This window comes from Microtus ochrogaster, linkage group LG5 (genome assembly GCF_000317375.1).
Source record: "Microtus ochrogaster isolate Prairie Vole_2 linkage group LG5, MicOch1.0, whole genome shotgun sequence".
NCBI classification, from domain to species: domain Eukaryota; kingdom Metazoa; phylum Chordata; class Mammalia; order Rodentia; family Cricetidae; genus Microtus; species Microtus ochrogaster.
In genome coordinates, this window is record NC_022031.1 from 60,701,973 (window position 1) to 60,716,435 (window position 14,463).

Genomic DNA, 14,463 nt, shown 5'->3' on the forward strand with positions numbered 1-14,463 from the left:
AAATATTGACAAGCCAAGAAATGGTGGCACACATCTTTAATTCCAGCACTCAGGAGGAAAAGGCAGGTGGGTCTCTGTGATCTCCAGGTCAGCCTGCTCTACTTAATAAGTTCCAGGACAGCCAGGGCCTACACAGAGAAACCCTATCTCCAAAAACAAACAACCAAAAAAAGTTAATAAAATTCAAATTTATTTATCCATTTATTTTGTTTGTTTTGAGACAGGGTTTCTCTGTGTAGCCCTGGTGTCCTGGAACTCACGGAGATCCACCTGCCTCTGCCTCCTGAGTGTGGGATTAAAGGCCTCAACACCAGGCCTATCTCAAATTTATGTATAATGGCGGGAAAACAGAAAAAAGACAAGTAAAACCCATAATCAAAAGAAATATTAATAGACAGTAACTTTGATTTCAGTCAAAAACTAAACTAAAGGGTTCCTGATAGCTTACAAAATTATTTGGAAGGTCAAAGAATTGAGTCAGAAAAACAAGAGAAGGAAAGGGGACAAGAGCCCAATCAGAACTGCTGAGGGCAGCACCACACCAGATGCCACAAAACGCTAGCGGCCCACAGGCACCAGCACTCCGCACACTGCCCGACACCGCAGCTGTCACAGCCGCTGCCTGGCAGCTTCCTTACGACGCCCACTTCTTCAACTTATAAGCTCCTGACTCAGTCTACACTAAGTGTATCTGTACAACATTCCTGCCAGACAAGCTAAAAAGGCAATACCTAAAAGTGTTCAGCTGCACAGAGGTGGGACCAGTCCACCAAAAGGATGAGGACAAGTGTCTCCCCTGACAGACAGAATGGAGACAGACCATGTGCTGGGATTACAAACACACGTCACCATTCCACCTAGGACTCTGTGCCTGCTAAACAGACACTCCACCAACTTAACTCAGTCACCAGCCGCCAAGAACCTTGCCTTAGACCGATGGCCGTGCTCACTATTGACTTCAAGTCTGACTTAATCCAGTAAGCTACTCAGAACTCCAGTGAGCAGAAGAGTGACATTACAAAGCAGAGAGCACCAAGACAGAGCCGAGGTTTAACTGTCACTGACTTCTTATTCAAGTGCCCTCTCATAAATTCTCATCGTGTCTTGAACAGATGATTGCCCTCAGCTATCCCCAATCCCGAAAGGACGCCCTTTATAACAGTCTTCTTTCCACCTCTTCTCAGAATAGGAACTAGGGAAAAGATGCCATGTGTTTGTACAAATACAGAGCCTCGAAAATTATGATCTAGACAGACATGGGGGTGCAGACCTTTAATCCCAGCACTCAAAAGGCAGAGGCTGGCGGATCTCTGTGAGTTTGAGGCCAGTCTGGTCTATGCAGTAAGTTCCAGACCAGCCAGGCTATACAGATCACATCTTAAAAACAAAAATAATATTCTAATGGATTCTGGCCCTAAAAAGGTAATCAATGAATGCTTTAAAATTTCTATTGTCCTGACTCTCCTTGCAACAGTTTTGTTTTTTGAGACAGGGTTTCTCTATAGCCTTGGCTGTCGGGGAACTCACTCTATAGACCAGGGTAGCCTCAATCTCTGCTTCTGCCTCCTGGGTGCTGGAAACAACAGGTGTGTCCACCATGCCTGACTAAAACTGAAAACTGCCAAAGGAACTAGGGGCTCAAAGTCAGAGAAACAGACAAGGTCCTTACAGAGTCAATTATCTGACCTGGAGGCCTTCACTTTCAGCCTGGCACAACATTAGTTTCTGTTGTCTTCTGGGAAATTTAACTACATTCCTAAAAGAAAGTACTGCAAATCAATTCACAAACTGCTTCGAAAATAATAGGTTCCATAAAATTTTCCTTTCATTTCCTTTAGAAAATTCTCAAGTACAGGCCTATAAAACTTCTAAAATAAAAGTCAGTGGAGGCACACGCCTTTAAAATCCCAGCACCCAGGAGGCAGAGGCAGGCTTCTCTGTGAGTTCAAGGCAGGCCTGGTCTCCAGAGAGGGGTCCAAGACAACCAGGAATGTTACACAGAGAAACCCTATCTCAGGGGGTGGAAAAAAAACCTTCTAAGATATAACTGCCAATAAAAATCTAATAGATTATATATGGTGGTGCATGCCAATAATCCCAGCATTTAAGAGGCTAATGCAAGAGAGTCACAAGTTCAAGGCAAGTCCTGATCTAAAGGAAAGCAAGCTCCAGGCCAACCTTTCTATTAATGAACTCGTTTCTTTAAAAAAAAAAAAAAGTACTCAAATCAAAATCACTGAAATACATCTAACAAAAGTATCAAGGTCTTACACACAACTTCCAATATACTGGCTAAGTAAAGAAAGAAATACCTGGCATTGCATCTCCTCAGTTTTGATTTTCAACCCAGCTGTAGAACTCTCTGTTTCTCCATTCACCATGCCTGGTTCCATGGCTAGTAAGTCTAGAGTTCTCATAGTGTGAACATACAGATCCTTGTTTAATTTCAAGGCTGCTTCCAAGACCAAAATAGAATCAGCAGCTTGTTCTTTTAGCTACAAAATTCAATACACAAATGAAATTGTAACAACAGTAACTTATTATAATAATCAAAACATTTTTTACAAAATATTTAGTAGCTTCATGTACTAAAACAGGAGATAATTCAACAGGTACTACTACTTCCTGAAGTAACAATCTTAAATATTAAAAGTACAGTACGTTCTGTTGTAAAGTTAGAAACAAAATACAGGAAAGATCTGCACTATTTGATTTTAATTTACACTTTACTATGCAAAGTTGTATTACTAGGCACTACATAGCAAAAATACGACACAGGCTTTTTGCTTCTCTATTCAAAATATTACAAACCCCACTGTGTATTTGTTTCACATAGGTATGATTTTTTTCTTTTATTCCTACTTTTTGATACTTATACCCTACCTTCTTCAGAACACTTTGATGTTAAATACTTATAGAGATTATACATGATCTCCCATTTCTTTTACATTGAGGAGATTAAACAATAAATATGGGGAACTGGAGAGCTGGCTTAGCAGTTAAGCATGTATTCCTCTTCCAGTGGGCTTGAGTCCCAGAACCTACATTAGGTGACATACAACCACCAGCTACATAGGGGATCTGGCACCTCTGGCCTCTACAGACACCTACACTCATGCACACACAGACACAGACAGACATACATACAGCCACAAACAAATGAAAACACTAAAAATATAAGAATCATTACAAAAGCACTATAGGGTAACATGTAGCATACAGCTCAGAGGTACAGCACTGCCCAGCATCAGCAGGCCTTGAGCTTGAGCCTAGCAAGCACACATGCACACATCCAAGATTTGCTATAATTCTCTGACAGTCTTTTGTTTTCCACATTTACTGTGAATTTTTTTAATTAATTATCTTAAATCCTAGCCAGTTTCCCTCTCTCCTCTCCTCTCAGTCGCTCCCTGTCATGCTATAAATTTTAAGAACTACAAAGAATATAAGATAATCAAAAAATCAACTTTTTTATTTTCTTAGTGTTTCTTTTTTTCTTGAGACAGGGCTGGCCTTCTTATGTAGTTGAGGGTGAGCTTGAATGTTTTTTGGGGTTTTTTTTTTTGGAGGGGGGGGTTCAAGACAGGGTTTCTCTGTGGTTTTGGAGCCTGTCCTGGAACAAGCTCTTGTAGACCAGGCTGATCTCAAACTCACAGAGATCCGCCTGCCTCTGCCTCCCAAGTGCTGGGATTAAAGCCGTGCGCCACCACCACCCGGCTTTTTTTTTTTTTTTTTTTGGTTTGGTTTTTTTTTTTTTTTTTTTTTTTTTTTGAGCTTGAATGTTTGATCCTCATGGCTTCACCTGCCCAGTGCCAGACATACTGCTGCCAGCGTCTGCAGTACTAGGTCTCAAACCAGGGCTCTGTGCAAGCTAGATGAGCAATCTACCAAATTACCTATGTTGCCAGCCCTGTTGCTTTATTGACAAGCCCTCACGTAGCCCAGCTAGCCTCAAACCTGCTACATACCTGAGGATGGCCTTCAATTCTAGCTCTTCCTCCCTCTACCTCCAGAGTACTGGGAACTCAGTATACAGAATGACATTGGCATTGTATGTCTGACCGTATGCACATAAGAATGCATGCACGTCAGGGCCAGAGGGTGATGGCAGAAGTCTCTCTCAATTACTCTTCATCTTAGTTTCTGATAAGACACAATGAACCTGGAGCTCACCAATCCAAACAGAAATACTACCTAGTGGAACCAGTAACCCTTCTGTCTCCATTTCTCCAGTGGGGGGACCACAGACAGGCACACTAATACATCTGGCCTTTACATGAGAGCTGAGAATCAGGTTCTTTGCTTAAACAGCAAGAGCTTTACCAACTAAGCCACTTCCTAGTCCAATAAAAATCATGTCTTTAGCCGGGTAATGGTGGCGCACAATTTTAATCCCAGCACTCGGGAGGAAGAGACAGGTGGATCTCAGTAAATTCGAGGCCAGCTTGAGATACAAAGCAAGTTCCAGGACAGAGAAACCCTGTCTCAAAAAAACAAAAAAAAGAAAGGAAAAAAAAAACTTTAACAATATTAGCTAAGCATAACACATCTTGAACAATATCTGTCAAAATATCATAAACCATACAACAAAAGAACTAATGATAAAGTATTGTGCCGATAGTGTTGAAAACTGTACAATTGAAGCCAAGTAATGGTAACAAGTGTCTGCAATCCTAACACTTGTGAGGCAGAGGTAGGATGATAACGAATTAGAGACATCTTGACTACGTGGAAAATTTGAGGCCAAGCAGGGCTACATGATAAGACTGTCTCATAAAAGCAAAACAGACACAGACACACAGACACACACACACCCCTTCTTAAATGCTTGCAGAAAACCCCACCCCTGTGCTTAGCCCTCTGTAACACTCCCAAAGCTAAGATCAGAGACACACCTCTCCCTCTACCCTGACACTGCAGTGACTGCCAGTACTCACCACTTTCAGAATGTTTTCTGTTAGCTCCTTTTCCTGCTGCATCTGATTCATGCTAAAAGAACAAAGGTGCAAGAGCACTGAGATACAATTCTCAAGGCAAGACTACAGAAGTCCAAATTTAAGGCTATCATTCTTCAGCATGAAGCTTTTATTTTTTTTAATGATAACAACTAACAAGTTTGTTTGTTTAAACAAATAAAAGCACAGATTATGATGATGATCATTAACTTATCAGGACCTCCTCAATTGCTTTACATAAAACCCCTAAACTTTCCTTTAGGAGTAAAACTAGCTAAGCATAACACACACCTCTAAGCCCAGCATTTGAGGAGTGGAGTTTCAAGGCCAATCAAGCTGCAAAATTCTACCAGCTCCTATTGGAGAAGGAAGAAAGAAGAAAGAGAAAGGAGGAGGAGGGAAGGAAACAAAAAGAGTAATAGAGTTTATTGACAACAAAAGCTCGTTTATTTAAAGAAGAGCAGGAGGGGGCTGGAAAGACGCCTCAGTGGTTAGAAGCACTGGCTGTTCTTCCAAAAGACTGGGGTTCGGTTCCCAGTACCCACATGATGTCTCACAACCTACCATAATTCAAGTCCCAGGGATCCAAATCTTCTGGCCTAAAGCACCAGGTATGTACATGGTGCAATTACATACATGTAGAGAAAATTCTCAACAACATAAAAATAAAATTTAATCTTTAAAAAAAAAATAGGCATAGAAGCTGGGCATGGTAGCACAAGTCTTTAATTTTAGCACTCAGAAAGCAATGGCAGGAGGATCTCTGCAAGTTCAAGACTAGCCTGGGCCGGGCGGTGGTGGCGCACGCACGCCTTTAATCCCAGCACTCAGGAGGCAGAGGCAGGAGAATCTTTGTGAGTTCAAGGCCAACCTGGTCTACAAGAGCTAGTTCCAGGACAGGCACCTGTCTCGAAAAAAAAAAAAAAAAAGGAAGACCAACCTGGTCTATATTATTGAGTTCTAAGCCAGCCAGAATAGTGAGTTCCTATTCAAAAATACCAAAAATAAAAATAAAAAATAGCAATAGAGAATGTGTCACATTACAAAGAACTGTGTTATTTTTTTATGTCCTAGCATGCATGTTACTGTTCCTCAAATACTGGCAGTTTCCTCGAGAGGTAAGCTTTTAAAGGTCCTGCTCCACAGATGGCTCTTCTGGGATGTACTGCTAACCTCTGGGAAGTGAGAGAAGTAGCAGGTGGCAGAACACTGGGGTGTGCCCCCGGGGTAATTATTAGCCCTGCTCCATCCTTTCTTCCTTGGCATCCCGGCTCATGAAGTAAAAGTCATCTGCACTGACAGAAGCTCCCTACAACTCCAGTTTGGCCCAAATCCCAAAGCTAGCAGCTAAGCATTCAGACCTAGGCCATAAGTAAGTCTATTCTGTTCTGAGTGTAAGGAAGCAATTCCACTCACATCCAGTAACTAAGCTGTCCAGCTCCCTAGTGGGATGAGCGGCCACCAAGAATTTATAAAAGGATTTAAGTTTCCATATTCCATCAAGCTTTTTTTTTAAATATTTATTTATTTATTATGTATACAATATTCTGTCTGTGTGTATGTCTGCAGGCCAGAAGAGGGAACCAGACCTCATTACAGATGGTTGTGAGCCACCATGTGGTTGCTGGGAATTGAACTCAGGACCTTTGGAAGAGCAGGCAATGCTCTTAACCTCTGAGCCACCTCTCCAGCCCTTCCATCAAGCTTTTGTCATGAACTTTGTACTGCTAACACTAATATTAATTTCCCCAGGTACAAAACTAATATACATGAAAGACAACTTAGTTATATGGAAAAATTCTTCCGTCACTCCTCCAAGCCTGAGCTCCATGCAGGCCCTCCATCCGCTCTCTGCTTTATGACCTCTGAACAACATCCTTAAATCACAATGTGTCACAACTCACACATTTAGTTGAGGAGGCCCAGGTTTCGCCTGTTTGACAGGAAAGCTGCTTTGAACAATTGTTCTAATTGCCCTAAAGAAAAGAGGGAAACAATAAAAAGTCAGTTCAATCATAACAAGTATAATAACTTAACAAATGTTAGATTTCATCCCCAGTTTCAGCAGCGTGCTTTTCATCTACATAGCCGTATATAAAAATGCCTCCACTTCCAAGTGCACAGTTCCAAAGATGCCTAGAAAGATCCCTGGACAAAAGGAGATCCTCAAAGCATGGCCCTGGGGCTGGAGAGATGGCTCAGTGGTTAAGAGCATTGCCTGCTCTTCCAAAGGTCCTGAGTTCAATTCCCTGCAACCACATGGTGGCTCACAACCATCTGTAAGGAGGTCTGGTGCCCTCTTCTGGCCTGCAGATATGCACACAGAGTATTGTATACATAATAATATTAAAAAAAAAAAAAAAAAAAAAGCATGGCCCTGAACGGCAGCATTCAAGGTAGGAGGCTGCTCACCATCTGTTGTAGAGGAGGATGGCCATGGCCGTGGTCGGGGGGAGGGCTGCCAGATCCATGTCCACATGCTTGGTCCCAGGGGGGACTTTACTGATGCACAGCAGCTCGTTCAACAGCATGTTCAGCACCGGCACAGACAGGCTTAAGAGAAGCAGAAAGGCATGTCTGCGCGTTAGCTGCACAAGCCACAGAGAATACAAACCCTACTATGAGTAGAAATGACTACGCTGTTCAAGGATCACATCTGCAGATCTATCTACCTGGTAGACTCAAAACGTTTTACTGTGGGCTCACAATACAAAAGTGGCAAAACCCATCCTGAGCATGTACCACACACCTTTAACTGTTCAACTAGTGATCTAGTGATCAGTCTTTCATTTTCACTCTTACCTACAACCCAGATTTAAAGATTTCAGATCCCATCTAAAATGTTTACCCTTCCTGTTTTCAAATAGGGGCCTGCCATGCAAACCAGGCTGGCCTCAAACAGGCAGCTGCCCGTCTTGGCCTCCAAGGTGTTGGCTTAACAGGTGTAGTCACCACACCTGCAAAAAGTGAATTCGTGGGGCTGGAGAGATGGCTCAGAGGTTAAGAGCATTGCCAGCTCCTCCAAAGGTCCTGAGTTCAATTCCCAGCAACCACATGGTGGCTCACAGCCATCTGTAATGGGGTCTAGTGCCCTCTTCTGGCCTCCAGGCATACACACAGACAGAATATTGTATACATAATAAATAAATAAATTTAAAAAAAAAGTGAATTCGTGACAAAATAACAGTATTAATTCTTCAGAGAAAAAATTTAATTTCCTAGTATTGTGGAGGCAGTCATATAAGGATGTCTGAGTTTGAGGACAGCCTGGTCTATAGAGTGAAACTTTGTGTGAACAATAGCACCACCCATCATCACCCCACCCCAAACCCCCGAAAAAAAAGAAGAAAAAGAAGCAATCATTTACATTTGATTATCATCAAATAACCAATAATACTACTGCTGGGTGTAGCCAACAGTAGCTTATTTGTCCAGCAGGTCATGGATTTGATTCCCAGAACCAGAAAAACCCAGCAGGTATTCAATTTTCCAACTGTTTCATATAAGCCATGTGTGCCTTAACACTGCATACACTACCATGGAGAGGTATGTCTCCTGTAGACTATTAACACACCACACACACACACAGTCCCACACTTGGAAGGCAGAGGCAAGACAGCAGGAGCCCAAAGCCATCCTTCACTACAGAGCTTGAGACTAACCTGGGCCTCAACCACAAAATAATCAATTTACTTTTTAAAAACTGTATTTAATGCTGAAGAACATATGGTAGAAAAAGTGTTTTGAAAGACTATATTGACTGAAATACAAGCGCTCAGGAACTGGGTGGGGACACTCACCTGCAAGGCAGAGAGGGGAATGAGGGCAGCCTGGGCTGCACAGTGAACTCATGCTTAGACAGAAACATTTAAGACGTGATAGACTATTAGGGTAGAAAACTTCCAACAGCGGCTAGAGAGTGGCTCAGTGGTTTTGAGAGCACTGGCTATTCTTAAAGAGGACCCAAGTTCAGCTCCCATCACATACATGGTGGTTAGCAACAGTCTGTAACTCTAGTCCCAGGGGATCAGAAGCCCTTTTCTGACTTCCAAGGACACTGGGCACATATGTGGTGCACAGACAGACACACATGCTGTCAAAACACCCATATACATAAAATAAATTAATTAAAATAAATAAAAAAGCCTTGTGGTGGTGACACATGCCTTTAATCCCAGGGAGGCAAAGATCTTTGAGTAAGAGGCCAGCCTAATCTACAGAATGAGTTCTAGGATAGCCAGGACAACACAGAGAAACCCTACCTTGAAAAAACCAACCAACCAAATACACAAACACACACGTGTGTATGTATGCATATGTATGCTTGTGTGTGTGTGTGTGTGTGTGTGTGTGTGTGTACAAAGAGAGAGAGAAGAGAGAACTGGGAACAAGCTAAATTAGTGTCAATGAGGAACAGTTAATGATACTGTGAGTGGTTTGTAGAGGAAGTATGGAATTGAGACCGGTTCTTACTAAAAGGCTCAAGCTGACCTTGAACCACTGGCTCTTCTTCCCTCAATTTCCCAAGTGCTGGGATTATGAATTATACACCACCATATCAAACTAGTTAATACTAGTTATATTACCCGAAGAAATAAATGAAAACATTATACAGGGTATGATAACATTATTTTAAAACGTAGGAAATATGATATGAATAATCCCAGCACTTTGGGAGGGAAAAGCAAGATCCTCCTCAGTTACATAGCCAGTTCAGGGCCGGAGTGGGTACACAGATCTTCTGCATACTGGAGAGGCTGTTCAGTGGTCAGAGCACTTGTTACTCTTCCAGAGGACCTAGGTGGATTCCCAGCACTCATGCAGTGATTCATAACCATGCATAACTCCAGTTCAAGGAATTTGACCTTCTGACTAATGAAGGCACCAGGCATTCACATGGTCACACATATGTGTGCATATGAAGGTCAAGCATTCATAAACATAAAGAAAATCTAAAAAAAAAAAAATGTTCAAATAAGTTTTCTCAACAAGCCAGCAGCACGCCTTTACTCCCAGCAATGGGCGGCTGAGGCAGGCGGATCTCTGTGAGTTTGAGACCAGTCTAGTCTACAGAGCGAGTTCCAGGACAGCCAGAACTGTTCACAAAGAAATCCTGTCTCAAAAAAATAAATAATAATAATAATAGTTTTGTTAAAAAAACTAATTAAAATGGAGGAAGGCGGGCAGGCGGCATGGTAGCAGTGTGTCCCTAGCCCTACCGAGGTCTAGGTTCGGTCTCTGGCCCTATAAACAAGACACTGGGCAAAGGAGGACAAAGGTCAGCCTAAAATGTTACTTCCGTCTTTCTAAATTTTTCAGTGTCTCTTTTTTTTTCAATTATGAAAGAATGAAAACAAATAACTTTCCAAACACAGCTTTGAAGGCATTTGCTTGTAAGCAAAGAAACACAGATTCCAGCAGTAATGCTAACCGTATGGGGAGGAGGAACTGACACTAACCAAATTATCTAACAGCAAATCATCCATTACATCGATCACTAATCTACTCGTTGCCTCCGATTATTTAGATCAACTGAAACATCCGTTAACACTTGCAGTTTGGATTCTCCTGTTAGCACCTCTGGTAATAATTAGCTTGTCTACAGCCTCACAGTAAAACCTGGCCTAGGACCCCTGAGGCCCTGACTTCACTTTTCAGTTAGAGGGAGGAAGCCCTTCCTCATTACTGACAGAAAACATCTAAACTTTAAAGGTGGTTCATCTACTATTCAAATGATCCTGTCAAGTCCCTGCTTTGTTTGGGCAGGACGGTATGAGTAAGCCCAAGCTGTCCAGTCTGGTCTCTAAACTGAGGGCTCCCGGGAATCTATTGCCTCAATATGCTACAACTATACACACATCTAGTTTTAAACACTTTTTTTTGTTTGTTTGTTTTTTGTTTTCTCGAGACAGGGTTTCTCTGTGGTTTTGGAGCCTGTCCTGGAACTAGCTCTTGTAGACCAGGCTGGTCTCGAACTCACAGAGATCCGCCTGCCTCTGCCTCCTGAGTGCTGGGATTAAAGGCGTGCGCCACCACCGCCCGGCTAAACACTTTCTTATATCTTTTTTAAAATGTTTGAATATTTAACATTATTTAAAAATAATTGAGTCACTGTGAGAACACTAGCCTAGCATACAGACAGAAGCACAGCATCTACAGTGTCCAGTGGAACGCTATTCAAACTCCCACCTTTTCTCCAGGATGTCTAAATCCCACTTCAAATGTGCAGCAACCTTAAGAGCAAGAAGCTTTAGGGTTCGGTTCCGCTTGTTATCAGGCGGAGGCTGGACTTGGTTTTGCTCGTTGACTGAAGGTTTGGAAGCCTGCTCCAAAAACTGAACTATAAGCTGAACTGGTGCAGGATCTAGGATTTAAAAGAAAGAAAATGAATTCTTAGGTTTCATTATAAACATGCAAAAGGAGTCCCTGTAGCGGGTGATGCCAGCAGGGGGATCTGTCAGGGCTGGGGGCAGGGACACAACACTGCCAACAACTTCAGGGACAGTTGCAGCTCAGCAGTTGCCAGTCCCCCCCCACCCACCGGGTATGCAAGAGGGTCTAAATTCAATTCCCAATACTAGAGGGAGGGAGTGGGAGAAAGAGGAGATCAAGAAAGTTAGTTCAGAACAAAGCATTTCTCTCGAAGAATTCCAGGTTCCCAGTTGATCCTAGGACAGGGTTAATTAGAGGAACGAAATGCGGGCTGCAGAACTACTGTTTTGACAACTAGGGGTCTTTTATTTAGTTATGTCTCTGCCGCTGTTCCCCACAATGAAAAGTAGAGGCTAATGCCTCTTACATCACAGAACATAAAGACTTCACTAAGTAAGGGAAGTGATATAAAGAGCTAAGTAGAGGCTTGGCGCCCTGCAAGCCCTAACCAATGTGCCAATAAGAAAGCTCTACACATAATAAAACTGCCTACCTAACGATGCCAACTTTTCAAAAAGTAGTCACCTACAAGTAAGACCAAATTTGCATTAGAACTGAGCAAACTAAAGCTTACGTTGTATCTTTCCAGAAATGCCAGGAAAGAGCATGGCCCTTACCCAGAAACATTCATGCAAGCACTGGTATCCCTACCCGGCGACTGCACAGCAGTTCCTGCTTTCGGGAATTTTATTTTTTTTCATTCGGGGTCATACAATAAAGAGCACAATGCCCTGGCTGAGTTGACAAAAAAACCTAAGGCTGGGGGCTGCCTCCGAGCTCGGCAGCGCCGGACGGATGGCTTCCTCCGCTCTCCCCTCAGGGAGCCAGGCTCCGGGGCAGTGCGACTGCGGCGACGCGGCCCCAGCGTGGGCCGTGAGGAGCACGGTGGACGGGAGAGCCTTGTCTGGAGCTCTCCTCAGTCGCTCGGCGGCGGCGACGCCCGCGGTCCGAGAACCGTAGCCGCCAGGGACCGCAGCCGCCGGGGACCGCAGCTGCCCGGGACCACGCCCGCCCGCCCGCCCGCCCGCCACCCGCAGGGGACCGCTCACCCGGGCAGGCTTTGCGCAGATGCTTCTCCAACAGCGACTCCTCCAGCAGGAACTCGAACCAGCAGGTCTGCGGCGGGGTGCAGGGCCGGCTGGAGGTGGCCGCCTCCCGGTCCGCCGCCTCCGCGCTCATCCTGCCCCCGCCGCCGCCGCTCCCAGCGCCTCCCGGCTCCAACCTGACCCCCACCGGAGGCCTGGGTCCCCCCCAGATCCCCTCGGAACGTCCGAACGCCTTGCACGACTCAAGATGGCGGCGGGGCCTGCCCGAGCCCCTCCCCGGATTCGCGACTCGCCGCGCTCTGGACCAATCGCTGCTGGAATTCAGAGGAAAGGGGCGGGAGCAAGAGATCGCTCCGCCCCCGCCAGGCCATGGCGTTGTCTTACGGTGAAGCGCGACTCTCAAGGGGCTTTCCAGGTCCCCTGTGGGCTCCTCACTGGGAAAATGAAGCGATTTTGATGACTTCGTAATCAGAAAAACGGAACCAGATCTAGCTGTTTTGTCTCTGGTGCTTTCCCTTTCAGAGATTCCTTCCCACGTACCTCCTCCGCGTTTTCCAAATGAAGAGCGCACGCAGTTAGATGCAACTTGTCTGCGACTTCTCCGGACGAGCTCTAGGTGTTCTGCACCTAGTTAATGCTCCTCAGATCTCCAGTAGGCACAGTAAAGCCCTACGTTGACATTTGCCGCCTTTCTGTCCCCCACAGAACTAAGGAGCAAAGTCTGGTGGGGCCAGCCTGAAAAACCCAGCATTTGCGAAGCAGAAGCCAAAGGGTCCCTCAAGTTGGAGGACAGATTCGTCCTCATAGTGAGTTCCTGGGATCCTGGGGGCTGACTGGCCAGCTGATCTAGCCGAAATAGCTCCTGGAGAGAGATGGGGGAAAAACTCCCAACGTCTACCTCTGTCCTGCACCTGCTCCATAGAAAATTTCCCAGAGATGCATTACTAAAGACGATTGCTTTCATTAGGGGACCCTGAGAAACACAGAAGTAAATTCCGATTTAGTCAGTTTCTTTTAGATGCCTCTCTTCCTGTTTGTTTTTCTTTGTTTGATGCAGGGTTTCACTCTGTAACCCGGAATGACCTGAAGCTTTGTTGCTCAGGCTGAACTTGAACTTGAGTCGATGTTACTGACTCAGCCTCCCAAGCCCTGAGATTAGAGGTCATCATGTTCCTTGTGGGTTCTTTGTGGGTATTTGTGTGTTTTGTTCTTATACTTCTTTAAGAAAATAAAATCCAACCACGTACAGAATATGCAAAAACCATTGTATAAATATTCTGGGGATGGATCTTATGTCATCTAGGGAATAATTGGAATGGCAGGTCTTTGCAACTAGGCCCAGCTTGGCCATAGATTTTATAAAACAGCAATAGATTTAAAACTGTTATAAAGTCATGGCAATGTCTTAAGCTTCTATCTTGTATTACTTGTAGACAATATGTCACTGACCGGAGAACTGAGAGACCTGTTACCCGAAACAAAAGCACCACCACTGATTGCCACATTGAACCACAGCCAAGTTTCTGAGTCATTCTGCCTTTAAATGGCAACTCCAGCCCATGCCTATTTTTTTAAGATTTACTTTTGGAGCCAGCACTTCAGAGGCAGAAGCAGGTGGATCTCTGAGTTCAAGGTCAACTTGGTCTACTTAGTAAATTCTGGGACGGCCAGGACTGCACAGAGAAACCCTGTTTTCAGGAGCTGAAGATAGATGGCTTAGAAGTGAACACTGGCCTCTCTTCCACACTACTCAGGATCCTTTCCCAAGCACCTACATGAGTGCTCACGAAAGTCTGTATCTGCAGCTCCAGGGCATCTGACACCTTCTGCTTGCTCTCTCGGGCACCAGGTTCACTTGTGCGGTACAGGCCTACAAGCAGGCAAAACACCCACATACATAAAAAAATAATGGAACATTGTTTTTCATTCATGTATGTGCTCCCTGGAGGTAGAAGACTGTATCAGACCTCCTGGGAACTGAACTCTAGTCCTGGACAAGGGTAGCAGGCTCTCTGAGACAAAGTCTGACA

At 44.3% G+C, this 14,463-nt stretch overlaps 1 protein-coding gene across 2 annotated transcripts in view; it reads right to left on the reverse strand.

Annotated features, from left to right (window-relative positions):
* Positions 1-12,766, reverse strand: part of Ints8 (integrator complex subunit 8) — a 51,224-nt gene extending 38,458 nt beyond the window's left edge. For both annotated transcript variants that reach the window (XM_026786684.1, XM_005362307.3), the window contains exons 1-6: positions 12,437-12,766; positions 11,145-11,319; positions 7,368-7,508; positions 6,860-6,931; positions 4,938-4,989; positions 2,313-2,495 (exon numbers count right to left, since the gene is read on the reverse strand). In XM_026786684.1, coding sequence (XP_026642485.1) covers positions 2,313-2,495; positions 4,938-4,989; positions 6,860-6,931; positions 7,368-7,508; positions 11,145-11,319; positions 12,437-12,566 — 753 coding nt within the window. In that variant the 5' untranslated portion in view covers positions 12,567-12,766. The remainder of the gene's footprint in view (positions 1-2,312; positions 2,496-4,937; positions 4,990-6,859; positions 6,932-7,367; positions 7,509-11,144; positions 11,320-12,436) is intronic.
* Positions 12,767-14,463: the final 1,697 nt, after the last annotated feature.